Genomic DNA, 20,295 nt, shown 5'->3' with positions numbered 1-20,295 from the left:
CTGGAAGGGCATGAACAGGGGCAGAGAGGCTGGCAGAGGCGGTTGAAGCCTAGCCTTGTTTTATTGACTGAGCCACCAGGCCTCTCTGGCCCTCTGTTCTCTTGTCTCTAAGTGGGGCCAACGGTAGTGCCACCTCCCTGACTCAGGGGAGCACAAAAACAGATAAGGCACGTGAAACACATGTCAGGTCCTGTTCAACAGTCAGCTTTAAAGGGATCACAGCCAGACATAAAGAACTTCCAGGGCCAGCCAATGGTGTGGTGTTTAAGGTGGCTAGATCTCACACGGCTGACTGCCTAGTTCAAGTCCCGGACCTGGCAGCTTGAAAAGCACACTGGGTGCACGTGCACCTGTGCCCAAATCCCCAGAAGGGAATGGAGAAGAGGGGCCTGCACCAGCCACCCCCCTTATAGCTAAAAAGAAAAAAAAAAGAACATCCAGTGAACCAGTGGCTTCCCGGCTGCTCATAGGAGCTCTTCCAAAGGAGCCACCTCCTCACCCAACCCTCCACCCCACCCCTCAGCCCACCTTCCTTAGAGCCAGTAGCCGCAGACACTGCAGAGGCTGAAGCTGACCCAGTGGACGTCCGGCCCACAGGGCTGGAGTGCTTCCCCCCACGGCCAGGGGGCTTCAGGCCACTGGGCTTCTGCATGGTGGGGCCACTCGGTGGGTGGACGAGGGTCAGTGCTGGTCACGTCCTTCCCGCCATCCGCACTCGCCTGTGAGGAGATAATGAGAGAGATGTCATCGTGACGTCACCAGGGCCAGGGCCGCAGCTGCCCCCAGTGTACGCTATGCTGACAGGGCGCCTTCACAGGATCCCAGCACCCACCCATGAGGCAGGAGCCATCGTCATCCCCAGGTTCCAGACGGGGAAACTGAGGCACGCAGCAGCAGCGGTAAGCATGAGCTCAGGTTACAGTGTGGCAACACACGGGTCCAGGTCTGCTGGACGGCGTCCTCTCTGAAATCAGGAGCAAGCTGGCCTGGGAGGCTGTATCTGCCCCGGGAGCCCCACACGGGGCCACGGTCAGTACGGCCACCAACAGGCTGAGTTGGCGTGGCTCTCACTGCAAAATACTTTCCAGGGGCTCTCCAGACTCCTGAGGGCTGGCCAACAACTCACTTCCATCTTGATGAGGCCTGGAGGCAGCAAATCCTGACCCTGACCCTTAATCAGTTGGCTCCCTTTGCCAGTCAGTGCCGCACAGCTCTCAGACTCACCATCCCAGCACCAGCCCACTCCACCCGGGTGCAGGGACAGACACCCAGGGACGCCCACACCTCGCTCCCTCCCTGTCCGTGTGGCCACCTGTCTCAACCCCATACCAGGACGGACTCACGTGCCCTCTGCCTGCCTCTCCACCATCATATCTCCTGCCTTGATGACGAAGCAGAGAAGGGTCCACACGTGCAACTAACAGGGCACTCACACTTTACAGAGGAGACTCTCAGGAGGGGCCAAGGCTCTGGTCTCCAAGGCGATTAGTTCAGGGCACCAGGTCACACCAACATGGCAGCAGTTTACCGTCGATTGGAGGGATTATATAGGGATCGAAATTTAGGGGTTCATAACCTCTGTACTCTCATACCTTCAGTATCACTGGTGACCAATGGTTTTCTAAGTTAATTAATTTCTTTTTTGCATGAATGACAGAGACAGAGAAAGACAGCCAGAGAGCAAGCACCCCTCACAGGCTATTGATGCTAGGCCCCACCCAGACTCAGCCAGGCCCAGGCCACAGGCACACAACTGCCTGGCCTACTCCAGAGTCTCTGGACGTGGACCCAGAACCTTCCCGTGTGGTCAGCCTCACAGAGGCCCATATTTTACCACTGACCACCATTCAGCCCCACCTGTTTTCTTTGTTTTGTTTTTTTTTTTAAAGAGGTTTTTACCTTAGGACACGTGTGCTCACCAGGGAGAGACAGAGACAGACACAGTGGGAAGGAAAGTGAGAAATCACTCCCTAGAGGGGATGGCCAGGTCACAATCCCTTCTCTTCCTGGGATCTTGGGCAGGCACGTATGCACATGTACCCAGTGTAATTTTCAAGCCACTGGGTCTAGGACTTGAACCACAGTTGGCCACGTGGGAGTCCAGTGACGAAAGCACTGAGCGATCTACTGGTCCCTCACCTGTAGATTTTTGAATTTTATTTTCTACCTATAGATTTTACAGTTAGGTAAAAATTATTGATTTTATTATACAAGGGGGTCTTCACGAAGTCTACAGAAATGCATCTTAAGGGAAAATTATGCATGGATCTCAATCCTTTTCCAACAGAAATAAACTTATCCTTCAAATGCATTTTCCACAAACTTTTTGAAGTCCCCGCGTACACAGGATTGGAGGGTGTCAGGAAGGGCAGGCCCCAGCATTCCCCAGCCTCGTGTACCCACCGGCCTGTGCTCAGGAGCCCTTTTAGCTCCTAGTTTAGGAGGGCTCACCTGGACAGCCATCCTGCCTGAGCTGCAGACAGGGCTCAGCCTCTGGGTGAGTCACTGTCCACTGGGACAGCGGATTCAGAGCAGCATGGGTCGGAGGAGGGGCCTAGGAGGAAGCATCCCTCCCAAGGGTGACGCCTTGGGAACACAAGACACTAACCCTCTGGGCTCTCGGCTCTGATGCAGGAGGGACGCTGTACCCCTGTGCCTCTCGGCCACATCCCTGCCCCACTCCTGTGCATGGAATAGCATTCCCTTTCAGATAACTCTTCTCTCCAGCCTGAGCCCTTACGACTGACCCTGCTCCCACTCCTGGAATGGGCCTGTGTTTACGGGATACCCTTGGTCCCGACAGGGTGCCTGGCACATGCAGATGCCCACCAGATCACTGCCGGAGGACTAGATGAAGGAAGCTGGCCCATGAGGCCGAAACGCCCCCTTACCTCCCCCGGCCCGACACGCAGGACCAAATGGCTTGTGCTGATCAGCCCGGCCGGCTGTCTGGCATCACACCTCTCTACGCAGCAGGTCCCCACTAACCAGCATAACAGGGATCAGCTGTGGCCACTGTGGCCCCGACACTGGAGACTCCCTCACCAGCCTTGATGTCCTCACCCCTCGCCTGACACTTTCGCACCTCCAAGATGCTGCCTGTGCCTTTTCTTGGACCTGCTTCACTTCCTCTACTGATTATCTGGCCCAATGCCTCCTCCTCCAGGAAGTCTCCCAAGACCTTTGCTCCTGAGACCTCAGGTTCACATGCTGGGCCGAAGAGAGAGCACATTGCTCCCGTCGAGCTTCCCCTCGTTTCCGGGGGTCTCACGGGCAAGCTGGCTACGGCCGGTCTCTCTTCCCTAAGAACTCAGCCCCAGCTCCGTGCCTGTGCCCCAGAGATCCCATATGCAAGCACACCCGCTGTGGTCAAGAGGATACACATGCCAGGACACCCCTCCTGGGGAGCTGCCCGTGGTCCCCTTGCCCTCCAGCAGAACCCACAGTACGCCAGACCTTGCAGGAGTGTGGCTTCCTCAGCCCTCGCGAGCCCCTGGCGAGGGAGCAGCCGTCCTGCCGGGTGATCCCCGAAGCCCCCTCTGCTACGCGACTGTGCTGGCAATAGATCTGCACCAGGCCCTTCCCGACCTCCCTGTACGGCCTAGCCCAGCCCTGGAACAACATTTGTGAGACCCCTGGCCTCTGGGGACAGCATCCGCTTGCCACGGCTGACAAAGGAGAGCAGGGAGCTGGCGGCGGCGGAGAACCAAGGCGGCATTCAGTCAGCCTGGCCACCCTGCAGGACACGAGGGGGCAGGGGAGCAGCCCCATCCCCACAGGACAGCTGAAGGGGAGGGAGAGAATGGTGAACAGGAAGAGAGGAGGAGGCCAACCCCCCTTGGGTGACTCAGCTGTGCTTGTGGGACAGAGGAAGTGAGGGGGGTTCTTGGAAAATGCTGGGACGTGGTGATAAAGGGCCACTGGCCACACTGTGGCTGATGTGGGGGAGGCAGGGATAGAACAGGGTTAAGCCTGATGCAGACAGAGGTCCACACCCCAGACCACCAGGACTGGCTGTGGGGGCCTGGCCTAGCAGGAGCCTCGGTTTCACCCCTGCATGACTGGGTGCAAGTCCTGCTGCCGCATGGGAACTCCGAGTCAGAGAAGTGCCCAGGAGTGGTCTGGCCCATAGCACTGCCCGGGGTGGTGGGCCCCCGGGGGCCCTGGCGCAAACTCTGTACCCTGCGGGGCCTCGCCAGCCAGGGCAGGGCGGCTGCGACCAACAGGCCCCCTTTGTGCCGCCCTCAATGGCCATTTACCCAAGACAACTGGGCTGCGTTTCAGGGTTTCCATTTCAGCTGCCCGGAGGGGGTGGTGGCCGCAGTTTCAGTGGGGATGAGGCCCCAGGACGCTCCACCAATCGGTGGCCCCGACGGGAGGAGGACAGTGCCAAGTGGGGCAGTGGAAAGCCCTTCTCCACGGGGCGGCAGGGTAAGGCGGTGGGCCCCAGGAAACGGGCTGCTGAGGCCAGACTAGCCTGCTGAGAAGGAGTCCCCCGCACTCCTGCCGGGAGGGGCAGGCACCCTGGCAGGGACCTGGCCATACTCGGCTTTCACAGAGCCCACTCTCCCAGGGCCACCCACTTCCCCCTGCCCTCAGGGGTCCTGGCCCTGCCTCCTGACCTATGACCCCTGCCCACCAGGCACCATCCCTAAAGCACAGGGCACAGCAGCACCATGAGGGCTAGGGCTGTAACAGGGGGCCAGGGCACCTGAGGACAGAGGGTATGGGGGCCCGGCAGGGAAACGGGGGGAGGAACATTACTCTCTACTAGCTGGCCCAAAGAGCCAAGGGTCCAGTATGGCAGAAATGAGGGCAAGGCTGGGGACAGAGACCAGGGGACAGGCAGGGGTACCCCGGCTAGGCCCAGGGCATCAGGCTGAGGGGGTGAGGAGCCACAGAAGGACTTCAAGTAAGGGGTCTGACACCATCAGACGTGCATGTCTGCAAACCCGCTCTCGGGGCTGGTGAGGATGGGGAGCCTGGGCCAGCAAGACTGGCTGGGGGCTCCTGGGACAAGGAACACAAGATGAGTCCAAACAGGGGCCAGAGGGGACAGAGCGGGGAGAGACACAGAGCCAGATGGGCTGGCAGACAGAGTGGGCAAAGGGAAAGGATGGCATCCGGGGTCTCAACACATAGAAGACTCGACAGACGCTGGGGGGGACCAGGAGAAGGTGGGGGCTGGAGGGGAGACGCAAAGACACCGCAGGGCACCTCCTTGAGGGAAACCGACAACAGAGGGCCAGAACCAGATCTGCTTTCGCAGAAAGGCCTGCCGGGCTGGATAAGTGCCAGCCTCCCAGGAATCAGGGACTGCAAACCCAAGCCGCCAACCAGATGAGCAGCAAAAGGCTCGCAATCCCAGGTGGAGAGGACACAGGGCAATGGGCTGGAGGGGTGGGGGGGTGCGGGCACAGTGCCTGGGCAGGACCACTGATATGAGGGTGCACCAGACCCAGCGGGCAGCCTGACCCAGGGGCCTCAGAAGGCAGGATGCTCTGCAGCACTCCATGTAATAGCAGGCAGTCTGATTTTGAGGGGTGGGTGGTGACTGGGATGGGGTTCATTAATATCTGTACAGTTTGTTTCTTACTCTTGTGGGGTATATGTGGGTGTTCGCTGTATCCCGTCTATACCTTTTTTTGTTTTAGCTTATTTATTCCATCAGAAAGAGACAAAGAAAACAGCACTCCCAACAGGGTCTGAACACCGTGACCTACCCCCAGCTTCAGCCTCACAGCATGGACACACACGGGCCCAGTGCACTCAGGGAGGTCTCCAGATGCAAACCCAGCACCTCCCCTCATGCGATCGTCTCAGAGCGCTGTATTTCCTACCGCACTACCGTCTAACTCCTATCCTTTCTTTTTAAGTAGCTAAGACATTCCATAACCATTTAGACACCAGAGGACATGTGAGAAAGAGAAAGGGAAAGGAAGAAAGCATTCCTCAAAGGGGTGTGGTCATGCCACAACCCCTTCCCTATTTCTCCAACCATCAGGACATGGGGCATGCACACGTATGCACCTGGGATGTTTTTCAAGCTGCCAGGGCAGGGATTCGAACCACAGTTGACCATATGGGATCTGACTCCTTATGCTTAGGGCTAAACCATTGTGCTGTAAGACTGGTCCTCATAATTATTTCTTAAATGAAAAATAAATTAAAGATAGGGAGAAGGCAGAGGGAACAGTCCCTAAGAGGAATGGGGGGCGGGCCCTGAACAGAGTGGACCCCACAGGGGCTGCTATGCCAAGGCTCCATGCACAGATGGTAAGTCCCTGCCTGGGTTGGTGTGGGCCTGCCAGCCCTGCCCCACCAGGCACCCCAATGGTCACGTCTGCACTAGGAAGTCAGTCCACCTCCACCCCATGCCACATGGAAGCCATTAGGGTTCCCTCAGTAGGTGTGACCTCACCCACTCCAGCCTCACTGCCATGCATCCAGCTTGGTTGGTGGTTCCTTTTGTGTGCACTTAGCCAAGTCTCAGAAAATCTGAGCAGTGTGGCCAGGGTAATGCCGTGGTGAAACGAGAATCCCATGTCCTTCTTACCCAGGCCGAGCAGAGCACGGGGCTGGGCTGGGCCCCCTCCCTACAAGTCTTGCCAGCTCTCAGGTGGAAGCCAAAGCCTCGCACTAGTGGGCCCCCAGGCCTGGCAAGCCGGGGAGATGGCGCCCGTCTGCCGTGCCCTGTGCCCACACCCTCCCCTTGCGCTCTCTGGGTCAGAGAGGCTCTGCAGGAAGCTGGAGCCAGCCCAAGCTGTGCGGCCCCACACTCACTGCTGCTGGCCTCTGGCCTCCGAGGGAGCCTGGGGGAGCTCCGAGAACAAAAGGGTGGGGATGGGCCCTGGTTGGGGTCCCAAATTGCCCTCAGAGTACGGAGGAGCCTGGCAGCCATGCAGATGGTGGGGGCAGCTGAGAAGCTGGGTAGGGAAGGAGCCTGCCAACTGCACTGCAGAGCTGAGGCCAGAGAACCCAGGCTCCAACGGCCAATGTGGCTTCAGGGGGGGAGAGGGGGTGATGCGGGGAAGGGCATGCTGTTCAGCGGTGTGGGATGAGTGGGATACTTCCAGAGCCAACAGGGGAGGATAAGTGTCTCAGGTGACCCCAACTTCTCGATCACCTCAGCTAGGAGGCAAGCAGAAGCAGGGGTTCTGGTCCCACATGCTTACCACGCCACATGCTCTCCAAGCTGTCTCTAGGCTCAGGGCCGCTCTCCCATTTGTAAAGAAGGCATCTTCCAGGCCTCGCCAATAGCCTGAGGTGCCTGCAGAGCCCTGGGAACGGCCAGCCTGTCAGCCTTGACGGAGCTGGACACACACAAACACACCCAGACACAGTTGGCGTTCCCAGAACCAGGGCACAGCCGTGGCCTAGAGCCCAGCCATGGCTGAGTGACCACCCACGGCCTCAGCAACTGAGCAGCTGGGGTCCCCTGGCCACTGGCCCACACTACTGGTGAGGTATCAGCCTGGCTAGGGTCTTCTATGAAACCAGGGAGGAGAGCCTAGGAATAACCACAGCTCAAGTTGTCCTCTGATCCCTTAGTTCCCACCTCATGGGATGAAACTGAGGCCCAGAGCAGGGATGTGATTCACTCAAGGTCCGTTAGTAACCAGGACAGTGAGATCCGAATGCCCTCTTCCCAGGCAACAGCGTCCCCAAGCCCAGGTAGAGTCAGAGTCCATGGAGGGAGGGGCCTGCTGAGGTCACTCAGCAACCAGGGCAGAACAGGAAGGGGGCTCCCAGGCCAAGAAGCTGACCCAGTGGTCTCACTACCGCCTCCTATACTTATGATGCCCCCGGTTCTCCTTGTCGACTCAGCTGCCGGGTGCCTCCTCACTAGGATCCTAAGTGCACAAGCACAGATTACCTGAGTGCAAAGTGGTCCTTACAGTGAGCAATGCTGGGCCAACTGGTTAGCGACATGGGGAAGAAAGCATGATCCCTCCTGTGGCTGGCAGAATTACGGTCCCCAACAACACGCCTCAGTCCTCATCACTGGAACTTGAGGATATGCTATTGATACCCTACACGGCAAAGGGGAATTCAAGTTGCAGACAGGATTAAAGTTGCTTATCAGTTGACCTTGAGGTGGGGAGATTACCCAGAATTACCTGGGTGCTCAATATTATCACAAGGGTCCTTGTAAGTGGAAGAGGGAGGCAGGAGAGAAGGACCTGGAGGTGGTGCCATGGGAAGGATTCAATCCGAAGGTGCTGGCTTTAAAGTTGGAGGGATGTGGGCGGCCCTCAGAAGCTGGAAAAGGCAAAGAAATTCTTCCCTAGAATCTCCAGAAGGAACACGGCAAGCTGACATCTTGATTTGAGCCTGGTGAGATCCATTTCAGACTTCTGACCTCCAGAGTTGTGAGATAATAAACCTGTATCGGGTCCAGCCACCAAGTGTGTTATCACAGTGATAGGAAACTTCGTATCATACACAGAAGTTAATTCCAGAGGGACAGCCCACCTAAATGTGAAAGGTTAATAGAACAATACGGTTTTCAGGAGAAACCACAGAAGATTTTCATAATCTTTTAAGATTCCTTAACAGGACACTGTAGAGTGTGTGTGTGTGTGTGTGTGTGTGTGTGTGTGTGTGTATATTTTTAATTGCTAGGGGACATGCATGCTCATTAGAGAGAGACAAAGAGGGAGAAAGCACCTCCCGGTGGGGATAGAGGGTCACACTGCTATCTCTTCTGCATTTCTCTACCCTGTTGGGATCTGGGACACACAAGCACGTATCCAACAACCCCAGCATGTTTTTCAAGCCACCTGGGCCAAGATTTGAACTGCAGTCAGCCCTGTGGGATCTGGCTCCCTCAACCACGAGGCTATGGGGCCAACCCAAACTGAACAATATTAAAAGCTTCTGGGCATCAAATGACAGTCTTGAAAGAGACAGAAAATGAAAAGACAATCCGCAAAGAGGAAGACAATTGCAATTTCTACATTCTACAAAGGATTCATACTCCAAATAAAGAACTCTAATAAATTAGTAGGAGTTAAAAACTCAGCAAAAGACTTGAATACGCACTTTACAAAAAGAAGATATTCAAAAACGAGTAAGTTTATGAAAAGATGTCCAATGCCATCAGCCACTGTGACCCCACTATTCATCCACTAGTGACTAAAATGGAAACGACAGGCCACGTGGAATGTCGGTGAGGAGAGGAAGCCCCCAGAATACTCATGCACTGCTACTGGAGGGGTGCACTGGTGGTGGCAATGCGGAAAACACTTAGGCTTTAAACACTAAAGCTGAATATACCGAAAAAAAAAAAAAACCTATGATGGAGCAATTCCACTCCCGGGTACCAAAAGATTCCTTTAAGTCCCAAACTGAAAATAACACAAATATCCACCATTAGGACACGAGGATTAAATAAACTGGTTTGTGCACACCACAGAAGCAGCAGCAGCAAGGAGTGAATGAACTACAACTCCATGAGTGCATGAACCTTGTCATTACAATCCCAAGTGAAAGGAGCCAGACATAAGAAGAGCAGAGTATAAGTGGGTTTCCATTTACAGTGAAGTTCAAAGACATGCAAGATTTATTGGTGGTATTAGAAATCAAGGAAGGGAATGGGATCAGCAGATGACATAATGGTTGCATTACTGAACTCCCACGTAGTCAACGGGTGGTTCTAGTCCTGGACCAGACAGCTTTAAGCCTGTGTGCATGCATACCCTAAATCCCAAGAGAAGAATGGAAGAGAAGGGATTGTGGCGTGGCCATCTCCCCTGGGGATAATTGCTTGCTTTTTGTCTGTGTCTCTCCAGCAAACACATGTACCCTATAGCAAAAAAAATATCTTTTAAAAAAAGGGGGAGGGGGAGAGAAAGAAATCAAGGAAGGATTATCTTTGGGTTAGGGCTATCAACTGGAAGGAAAAATGAACTGGGTTTCTGGGAAGTTAGCAGGTCTGATTCTTGACTGAGGTGACTGCTCCACAGACATTTCCATGTGAGAAAGTTCAATGAGCTGTACTTACGGCATGTACACTTTTCTGTACGGATGTTGTGCTTGATAATCTTTAAGTGACCTGGGCTAGAGGTGGATCATGGCAGGACTGGTAGAAGCCAGGAAGGCCCAGATCACTAAACCAGGGGTGGTCCCTGTGGCCTTCCCACCCATCCGATACCCCCTGGCTGGTGATGCCTCACCCTGATGGGCACATGTGTCTCCCCCTTGACTCTGGGAGCCCCCTGTGGGGAGGCCCAAGTCTGCTGGGATTTAGCTTCCACAGTGGTATATTTCACTCCTGGTGCACTAACACGTTCACTAAGGAAGACCCTCGAATCAACACTGTGGCATCCTCTCTCACTCTTGAGCCTTCTCTTGCAGACAAGAGCTGGGGAGCTGGGACTAGCAGGTGGCATAGTGGTTAAGGTGATAATACTCCCACATGACTGACCACGGTTTGAGTCCCAGACCTGGTGGGCTTGCTTTCTCACTTTTCCTCCTTGTCTTTCTTTCTCAGGTCAAAAATTTTAAAAATAGGGACCAGTAGATGGCGTAATGGCCACGTCACTGAACTCCCACATAGTTGACCACAATTCTAGTCCTGGACCCGGAGCCTTAAACTCACATAAGACACATGTACATGCGTGCCAAGATCCCGAGAGGAGAATAGAGGAGAAGGGATTGTGGTGTGGCCATCCCCCCTAGGTAGTGATTTCTCACTTCCTATCTCTCTGTCTCTCTCTGTCTTTCTGGCAAACGCATGTGCCTTATAGCAAAAAAAGAAAAACAAAAACAAAAATCCTCTCCCCCAAAAAAAAATTTTAAATAAATAAATAAGTAAATAAAATTTAAAATAAATAATTCTTTAAAGAAAAAAAAAGAGTTGGGGAGCAGGCTGAGCTCAATAATGGTCAGCCTTGGATTCTAAGCAGCATGAGGAGACCCAGCCAGAGTGGGGGTGAGAACCAGAGCTCAGGAGGGAGGGCCTCAGTATGCCAGCCTGGAGAAGGGATGAGCCAGCCAGCTGGCCAGGTGTCCATATATCTCCGAAGGGTGGCCCAGCATGCAGACACAAGGGGAAAGGTGGAGGAGGACAGGACTTGGTGGCCCATGAGGTCAGTCACCAGGAAGCCTTCAAAGCCAGGCTTTTCTTGTGTTGCTTCCAGAAAGGGGTATACTATGGTTTACACAATGAGTTTTCCCCCCAAAGATTCATGTTTTGAAATTTGGCCCCAGAGTAATGGTGCTAGGAGGTGGTGAGACCTTTAATAGGTGAGGTCTAGTGAGCAGAGACTGGATCATGGAAGCATCGCCCTCGTGAATGGACTAGAGCTGAGGGACTAAGGACTCGGTCTTGTGAGAAGGGCTTAGTTCCTGCAAGGCTATTATAAAAGGACAATGGTGGGCCAGCAGGTGATGTGGTAGTCAGATGGCATGCTGGACTCCTACATAGCCAACCAAGTCCTGACTCGGTGACTTGCAACTCATGCTGGGAACATGTGCGTGCATGCCCAAAATCCCAGGAGGAAAATGGAGAAGGGACTGCAGAGTGGCCATCCCCCTGGAGGGCGACTCCTTACTTTCCCTTTCTGTCTCTTTCCAGCAAGCACATGCACCCACTGGAAAAAATCTTAAAAAATAAAAACTAACAGGCCGGCAGGTAGTGTGGTGGTTAAGAGCACTGGACTCCCACATAGCTGACAATGGTTTAAGTCCCAGACCCGGTGGCTTGCATTCTCACATTCCCTCTCTCTCACTCATTCTGTCCCTCTATGGTCAACTAAAATAAGTAAGTAAATAAATAAATAAAATTCACTAATTATATAAAATAAATAAAAACTAAAAAAATAAATAAAAGTGGGGCCAGCAGGTGGTATGGTGGTTAAGGTGCTGGACATTCCCACAGGGCTAACCATGGTTCAAGTCCTGGACCTGGCGGCTTGCTTTCTCACTTTCCCTCCCTCTCTCTGTGTGTGTCTCTCTCTGGTCAAATTAAAATAAATGAATGAATAAATAAAATAAATATTTAAATCAATAAATAAAAGGGCAAGGGCTGTCCTTGGGTTTCTCTACACGCAAACCCTACCCTCTCTGTTTCTATCGACCATGTTACAACATAGCACCGGAGGCCAACCTCACGCCTTTGGATTTTCTGGTCATTAAGACTCGTAAGTCAATTAAACCTCTATCCTTTCTGCATTACTCAGTCGTAGGTATTTTTTTGGCCACACAGTGGTGAACAGAGACACCACCTTAGCTACCAAACTCTGGCTGAATGTCACAAACAGCCACCCACACCCATACACGTCTCCAGGCCTCTGCACATGCCCTCTACCTAGCATGCCCTCCTCTTGCCTGCTGCACGCTCCCTGGCTCTCACCAACAGCAGCTGCACAAGGGCAGGCAGGGTCTGACTGCCTTACTCAGGCTGGCCTCTCGGTACCGAGGACAGCAGTCAGCACCATACAGGAGCTCGAGAATACGCGGATGAGAACACGAGAGGACTAAACGCCCTCCTCTGCTTCCCTCATTCTCCCCTGATGGGGCTGGATGCTCGCAGCAGCTCATCACACACCTGCCACATTCTCCATCCTGCTTCTCTTGTCTGGGAAGGACAGACAGGAGCAACTCTGTTCCGAGTGACCTGCTTCCTGCTGGAAAGCCTGTCCCGACGCACATGGCACAGAGCGGGGCCACCAGGAGCCAGTCCCACTAGCAAGGAGGCGAGCAGTGAGCCCCGTCATTGCAGGGGTCGAGCAGAGGCTGAGGTTCCTCTAAGAGGGGTTCCTGCTGCAGCTGGCATGGCTGCACTGGGTGCTCTCCTGAGCGTGCTGGCATTAAGGCTGTCCCGGAGCTCTTCCCCAGAGCCCAGACACAAGCACAAGCTTATTGATGGCAGACTCTCGGTGGGGGACTTGAGCGCCAAACCAGGAGCCCAGGTCCCTGGGTCTGAGAGGCAAGCCACTGCGTACCAGCAAGTACCGGGACAATGGTGACTGGGAGAAACAAACTGCTCGCAGGGACTGTATCGCTTTGCTGTAACGAAGTGCCACAGACAGTGAGGCTTAATTAATGGAAATTTACAGCTCACAGATCTGAAGGCTGGAAGTCTGAGATCAAGGTGTCGGTTCCTCTGACATCGCTCTCCTTGGCCCGCATTCGGCCAGCTTCTCCCCGTGTCCTTGCATGGTCTTCTCTCGGAAATGTCTGTGTCCAAATCGCCTCTTCTCACAAGGACACCAGCCATGTTGGGTCAGGGCCCACCCTAACGACCTCATTTGAACTGGATTGCCTCTGTGAAGACCACGTCTTTATATAAGGTCACACTCTGACGTATCAGAGGTTAAGAGGGATTAGGAGTTGAACCTATGACTTTGGGGAGAACACAATTCAACTCATAATAGGTACCCAAAGAAGTCTCCGTAGCACAGTGGTTTGTGGCCCTCTCAAGGCCGCAGCGCAGAGTATCTGGGGCATGGGAACATCATAGGGCCAGCAATTAGGAAAACAATGTCTAGGAAGGTGGGGGCGGGGTGACCATGAGAATGAGGCTGAGCTGCACTGCTGAGACCAGAGCTGGGCTCTCTGGCCTTCCCTGTTCTCACTGACATGGGTGATGGAACCACCTCAAGCTGGTACTGTGAGATTCTAAATGCTCCCAACACGGTGCCGGTGCAGAACAACGTCCACCCCCACCGCCAACTGTTATTACTGCCAAGAACATTAACTGGGACCCTCTGGGCACCCGAGGCTGGGAGAAGGGTGATTCAATGTCCACACTGTTCTCCACTCTGGACGGAGGACACCCTATGGAAGAGGTGAAAAGAACACTCACTCCTTCACCGTGTTTGACTCAGACCTGTACAGGCGTGCCTGGCCTTAGGGGTCCAGGGCTGGACAAGACCCCATCCTGCGTTGAGCTGCTCCCATCTGTGCGGCCCACAGACCTGGCTATTCGTCACGTCCATGCACCCTCTAAGTGCTCTGAAGAACACGGGCTGGGCCAGCTGGTGGCACAGCAGTGATACAATGCTCTGGAACGCTGGACCACACAGGTAGGTCCAGGGTCCACCCAGTGTGTCCCTGTGCAGACCAAGAGTACACATGTGCCCCTGGAACAGACTGGCTGGGGCCAGGGGCAGATCATGGCAAGAAGACCCTGTTGGGAGTGCCTATCTCTCTCTCAGAAAAAAAAAATAAACAAACCCTAGCTTGGGGCCAGCACAGCATGGTGGTTAAGGTGCTGGACTCCTACATGTCTGACCGCGGTCTGTCCCCCGGACCTGGCAGCTTGCTTTCTCAATTTCCCACTCTCTCCGATGAGCACATGTGCCCTATTGTAAATATAAAAAAATAAAAAATAAAAAATGAAAGATAAATAAATTAGATAAATAATTCTAAAATAAAAAAATATACACACACTTGGAACCAGCAGACGGCATAACGGCTATGCTGCTGGACTCCCATGTAGTCGACCGTGGTTCAAATCCTGGACCCAGTGGCTTAAACTCACTCCGGGCACGTGTAGATGCATGTCCAAGATCCCAAGAGGAGAACGGAGAAGGGACTGTGGCGTGGCCATCCCCCCAGGGGGTGATTTCTCACTTTCTATCTTTCTGGCAAGCACACGCTCGTATAGCAAAAATAACTCTCAAAAAAAAAAAAAAAATATATATATACACACACACATACACACACACATACACACAAGCTCATTCAATCTTCACAACAGTCACATGAAGAAGACACTATCATGAGCCCTACTTACCAACGGGAAGCCACCTGCCCAGGGTCACACACTCATCCAAGGCAGAGCAAAGAGTCCAGCTGAGGCCCTCCGGCCAGGGAGTGTATGCATTTAGCCATGTTTTCTGACTTCCTCTGAACCAAGGCCAGAGTGGGCCCCCAGGCACCAGGTTGGGGGGACAGGACTGAGAGTGAGGCAGGAGGTCAGGAGGGCACTCCACCTCTCTGAGCATCAAGGCCACAGCCTACAGCACCTTTGCTAGCTGACCCCAGCCCTCTCCGGCCTTGGCTTGTTTCCTGGGCTGGCTTTGTTTTAGCCTGCCCTGAAGACATCCCGCCCGGTCCCTTGTTCGGCCAGGAAAACTTCTTCCCTCTGCTCTCTCTCAAAGCTCGTAAGAGGGACAGGCAGCGGCACAGTGGTGGTGTGGTGGACTCAGAGAGGGAGGTCTGAGCTAAACGCATGCATGCCTGTGGTCCTGACCGAAGGAAGCCAGGAGTAGATCCCTGTGGGGGCACCTATCCCTCTGTCTCTCTCTCACAGAAAAGATAAACGAATAAACTTTAAGAAAAGGAAAAACTCTGTACAACTCCGAGTCACTGATGCTGCCTTGGCAGAGTGGGTGCGCCCAGAGCTGTGCACACCCCCATATCACAGCCCCTACCACCACCGAGCGAGACTCCCTGGGAGAGGGGCTTCTGCCCGCTGACTCACTGGGTTCTCACCATCTCTGGAGCCCCGCAGACCCCTGGTGGAGGGGCTGGCTGTGGAGTATCCGCCCTAGCTCTGCTTCCTGCAGCTGCTAGCGAGGACCCTCGGGAAGGAGGATTAGAAGGATCAGACAGCGGCTGCTATCTGTCTGTCCATCCATTTGTCTCTCCTCCATCCGTCCTTTCCCGCTCCCTCCCACCCCATCTGTGTTCTAGATGTCCACCCGTCATGGCTGTAAGTAAGGACCACCGCGCCCACCGTCCCTCCCTAACATGAATGCTGTTTTACTCAAACTCTGGGACGACGGAGCTGCCCCAAACACCAGCATTCCCCAGACCTGGCTGCTGGAAAGACAGAGCGCTGGTGCAGAAGTCCCCTCCGGCTCCGCTCGGCTTGGCCACCCTGGGTTGCTCTTGCCCCAATTTTCTCATTTATTTTTAATCTTGTGACACTGCGTTTATCTTTGTAAATCACCTCAAGTCTTTTCTGGAACCAGACAAAAAACACATAAGCTCTTTTTAGATATCTTCCCTCCCCTCCCCTGCGGCCCTGGTCTGAAAGCAGCCAAATGAGAGCCGACTGAATGAAAGAGCGAATGAATGAATGAACCCATACGGGGAACAGTCGACAGCAGGAGAGGGAACAGCCTAGGCAGAAGGGTATGAGGCACCAAAGAGCCCAAGACCCCTGCTCCCTCGTGGCATTGGTCCACCCCACAGGATGACACAGCTGCAGGCCAAATGTCCCTTCTCTCCCTCTGTGCCCATCAGGAATGCATCCTCCCAACAGTCTCCAGTCCGCCCAGCCTTGCAGACAGCCCCAGCCCCAGCCCCGGCCCTCTTCCCCCAGGCTACCCCTCAAAATTAAGTGCAGGATGGAAGTATGCCACGGTAACCTGTTTCTAAAAGTACTGTTTACATTCTCAGGAAGGGGGCTGACTTCCTAATTCTGTAAGACCTTGAAGTTCAGTGCTGCCTGTCCTGGTGGGGGTGGGCAGAGGCAGGGGCACCCCAAAAAGGACCCAGAGTAGAAGCAGCCAGGAGGGGTTGCATGCACCCCAGCAGGGATTACCTCCTTGCCGGAGGAAGCTGCAAACCGAGCGCCACTTGTGAGCCTAAAATTCCGCCCTCTCATCCCAACAGGCCGGAAAGGGCAAAAAACGGGAAGTGAAGCAGGAGCGTGTGTCTGTCCGGCCTCCAGCAGGGTCCAACTAAGACGCCAGTCACGGAGTAAAAGATGCTCGGTCAAGACAGAAGCCGCGAAGGGGACAGGGTCGTAAACGTAGGCAGTGTCACTGAAAACCACCGGCCTGGGCTGCTTCCTTAAGAGCCCGGCAGCGCAATGACACTCCGCAGCAGCTGGTCGGAAAGCCTGTGTTCTGTAACTGTTCCTGCTGTGACGACCCTGGCCACACAGCCCAGAGAGAAGGGAGAGGAACGACAGGGCTGGGAGGGCAGGGAGTCTCAGGTCTCATGCACGCTTCTGGGCCTCCAGTCTTCGGTCTTGAAAGGAGAGCTTCCCCTGTCCCAGGCCAGGGCTGGGGGACACCAGGGAGGGCAGGCCCCGCCGCCCCTCCAGTCCTCGCCTCCCCACACTGACAGGATCAGGGCAGTCTGATTTCTCCCAGCGGTGGAGCCCTACATGCTGTGTCCGGTGTCCCCAGCAGTTAACTGACTGTGGCCTGCCACCCCGCTAGCCTGTGTGCTCCCAGATCCTCCCCCAGCACACCCCAGGCATCACCGTCAGCGAACGGGCTATACCAGCTGCACCCCGTACCTTCTCACACCCCAGCCCCAGAGACCACGTGGCCTGCCCCCCACCTGCGGAGCAGATGGGAGTGGGCCCCCTCCTGCAAGCTGGTCTGATCAGTCTCTCTCCAGCACCCCAAGACTGAGGGGAGTACCCCTGGGAGGGCCCATGATTCAAGCTGAAGCCACCATGTGGGGCAGCCATGCAGGGCCAGGTCCCCACTCACAGGCCATGGAGAGCCAACCTGGAGGGAGAGAAGAGACAGGACAGACGCACTGGGAGAGGCCGAGAAAATGAAACTGCAGTCCAGAGCGAGGAAAGCCGGAGGAGGGGCTGCCTGCCAGCCTCCCAGGTCCCAGGAGGCCAGCCTGCGATTGTTTGCTGCACAAGTTCCCTGTTCCCTACTCTTAAATCCCATCTCACTTAACCTAATTGGAGGAGCTTCCTGACCCTGCAACAAAATCATCCCGAAGACATGGGAACAGAGCATACCCCTCTAGCCCCCAGAGCCAGCCTGCTCATCACACCAGGCCCACTCCTCAGTTTATAAAACGTGTGGGCAGCCTTAGGGAGACACATCTGCATCTGTGGGCAGTACCCAGGCGAGAAGGCACAGCCACCTGGGTGGGGGAGCCTAGGAGCCAGAGAGCCTTTGGACTTCGTACTTCAGCAAACAGGGCGGATGCCTGCGGGAGGCGCCTTATAGCAGTGAACCTGGGAGGTGGGTAGGAAGCGAAGCAGAAGGGGGCATCCTCGCAGGCACACAGTAGGTACTAACAGATGCATGAGGGTACACAGAATCACCTCCCTGCACCACGTGTCCTCATCTGTAAACTGGGAGAAGCGATATCCAGATTCACGAATAAACACATGCACTTCAAGAGCTCAGCACAGGCCCGGGCATGGAGTAAGCACTCGGTATCAGGTACTTTCTCTTGGAATCACATGAAGGCTGAGATTCACCCAAGAACCATAAGGCAGGGAGCCAGAGGGTCCCGACACAGCTCCCCTCCTTTGGGCATGGAAGCAGGGCTACAGCAAGTGGCATCAAGGGCGCAGAACCAATGCAGAGAGCAGCAAGGCTGGGGAATGGGAGGCCAAGAGGGGACTGAGGTCTACCCTGTGGGCAGGACCGCCAGGTAGGGAGCAGGGGCGGCTGAGGCTGCCCATTGCCAAGGGTGGGAGGACCAGGGAGGAGGCCGCAGCGAGGCAGAGAAGGGCAGGGCTGGGCAGGGCTGCCGGAAGTGGACCCAGCCTGGGGAGGGGATGAGCCCTCTCTCTCCCATCACGTATGCACTAGGCTGGAGGACCACTGTGTGGGGCAGCCACAGCACACACTCGCAGGGCAGCTGCCCCCTCATGGGGCACACAATTCTTTCAACAACCCCAAAGGGCAGATATAATTATTCCAATTTTAAAGATGAAAAAATGGAGGGAGAGAGAGGTGCAGTGACTTGCCCAAGGTCACACAGCAGAGTGCACAGCAGAGGCTGTAAGCCCCTCTGGGATCAGTGCCCCTCTGGGCAGATGCCCACTCTGGGTTTTGGGCACCAAATTCCAGGCACCATCCCAGCCTGCTGGATACTGAGTGACTGGCTTGCACATGCACACACGTGTGTGCAGAGGCTCCTTCCAGATCCTTCACGTGGCTCTTCTGCTGTTTGAGACCCCCTTCTTCTCCACCCCTCACTTGTCCGGCACCCCAGCATCACTCCAGCTCAGGCAATGCTGACACCAATGCATCCTGTGCTCAGATGCACCTACTGTGTGCAAGTGGGTCCCTGAGGGACTCCACCTGGGAAAGAAGGGACAGGAAATCTCTTCCCTCACTAAGCCGGCCCCTGCCTTTGATCCCATGATCCATCAACCCCACAGCTCAGCTGCCTCCTGGCTCTCCCAGTGCCACTCCCCCTGCATCAAGCCCCCTCGGGCATCCCGGCAGTAAACCCTCAGAGGTCCGGTCTGTCTTCTAAGCTCCCAGTCTCCCACCAATGCACTCAGCCATCTGAGCTGGGCCATGCTGGTTGCCAGCAGGGAGGCTCCAGTCCCCTGTACCTGCCAGTCCCCGGCAGTCTGGGCCAGGTGACAGCAGCTGGATGAATGAAGGGCTCATTGTTTACATTTACAACTGATGGGGAGGAGGCCTCTGGGCACACACGAGGTGAGGCAGCCCACGTGCTGCTCCCTCACCCTCCTCCTCCTCCTCTACCCACAGCCCAGGGCCAGCCCCACCCCCACCACATCCCTTGGGCATCTTACTATAGTGAGGGTAGCCCTCCTCCCCCAGACTCCCACGTCTCAAGGGACAGGAAGGGTCTGAGTCTGGGTAACACACTGCTGGTTGTATGACTCCCCTAAGGTGTCCCCTCTGCCCGTCCTTCCAGGGCGGGGCTGGGGCCTGCGTGGCAGTACCCAGTGGGCATCCGCCCCTCTAGGCCTGGTGTGAAGGGTCCAAACGAGATGGGGGACTAGGGGCCCTGGAGGCCTGGCCAAGCAGCCTCCGCGGCCGCCGCCCCTCCCTGGGGGGAGGGCAGGAAAATCTGCTGCCTCACCAGCCACCAGCGCCAGCCTGGGGGGGGCACCTCCTGCGGGAAGTCGCCAGCCCTAACCTCTCATACCCCCTCCTTCGCCTTGCGCTTCCACCAAGTTTTGCAATGGGCACCGGCCAGGCCACCCCAGGCGGTAAAACAGGAGGGACCCCAGCTCACAGGGCCGCGCCCACCAGAATGTGTCCCCCGGGCCTGGGACTCAGAGCCCTGTGGCGCGTCCAGCCGCCTGGCGCTGCCCGGGGAAGGGAGGACCAGCAGTCTCCCAGCAGATGGGCAAAACCCCAGACCGTAGGTAAGGGGACCGATGGAGGGGTAGACGCCTTCACTATCGGGACCCGCAGCGCAGGAAGCGCCCCCTCACCCCAGCTGCGCGCCCTCCTCGCAAGCAAGCAACGGGAAGTTGGGGGTGCAAGGCGGACCGGCTCCCGCCCACGCCCACCGGCCGGCCTCCGACCCTTCCGCCCTACCCACGCCGCGACAATGCCTCCCGCCCGCCGCCCCGCTTCTGACCAGGCCAGAGCTGCCGCCACCCCACGCATCCCTCCGCCCTTTGTTGCCGGTGCG

General features: G+C 55.6%; 1 protein-coding gene across 1 annotated transcript in view; it reads right to left on the bottom strand.

Annotated features, from left to right (window-relative positions):
• The window catches only part of CLIP2 (CAP-Gly domain containing linker protein 2), a 63,288-nt gene extending 62,572 nt beyond the window's left edge, over window positions 1–716 (bottom strand). Inside the window, 1 exon segment of the mRNA XM_006154989.3 lies at window positions 529–716. Within this exon segment, the coding sequence (XP_006155051.2) occupies window positions 529–652 (124 nt within the window). The 5' untranslated portion in view covers window positions 653–716.
• Window positions 717–20,295: the final 19,579 nt, after the last annotated feature.

The sequence above is a fragment of the Tupaia chinensis genome, unplaced genomic scaffold, assembly GCF_000334495.1.
Source record: "Tupaia chinensis unplaced genomic scaffold, TupChi_1.0 Scaffold000429_1, whole genome shotgun sequence".
In the NCBI taxonomy this organism is placed as follows: Eukaryota; Metazoa; Chordata; class Mammalia; order Scandentia; family Tupaiidae; genus Tupaia; species Tupaia belangeri.
The sequence above is the reverse complement of the archived record's forward strand: the minus strand, read 5'-3'. Positions and strand labels throughout refer to the sequence as shown.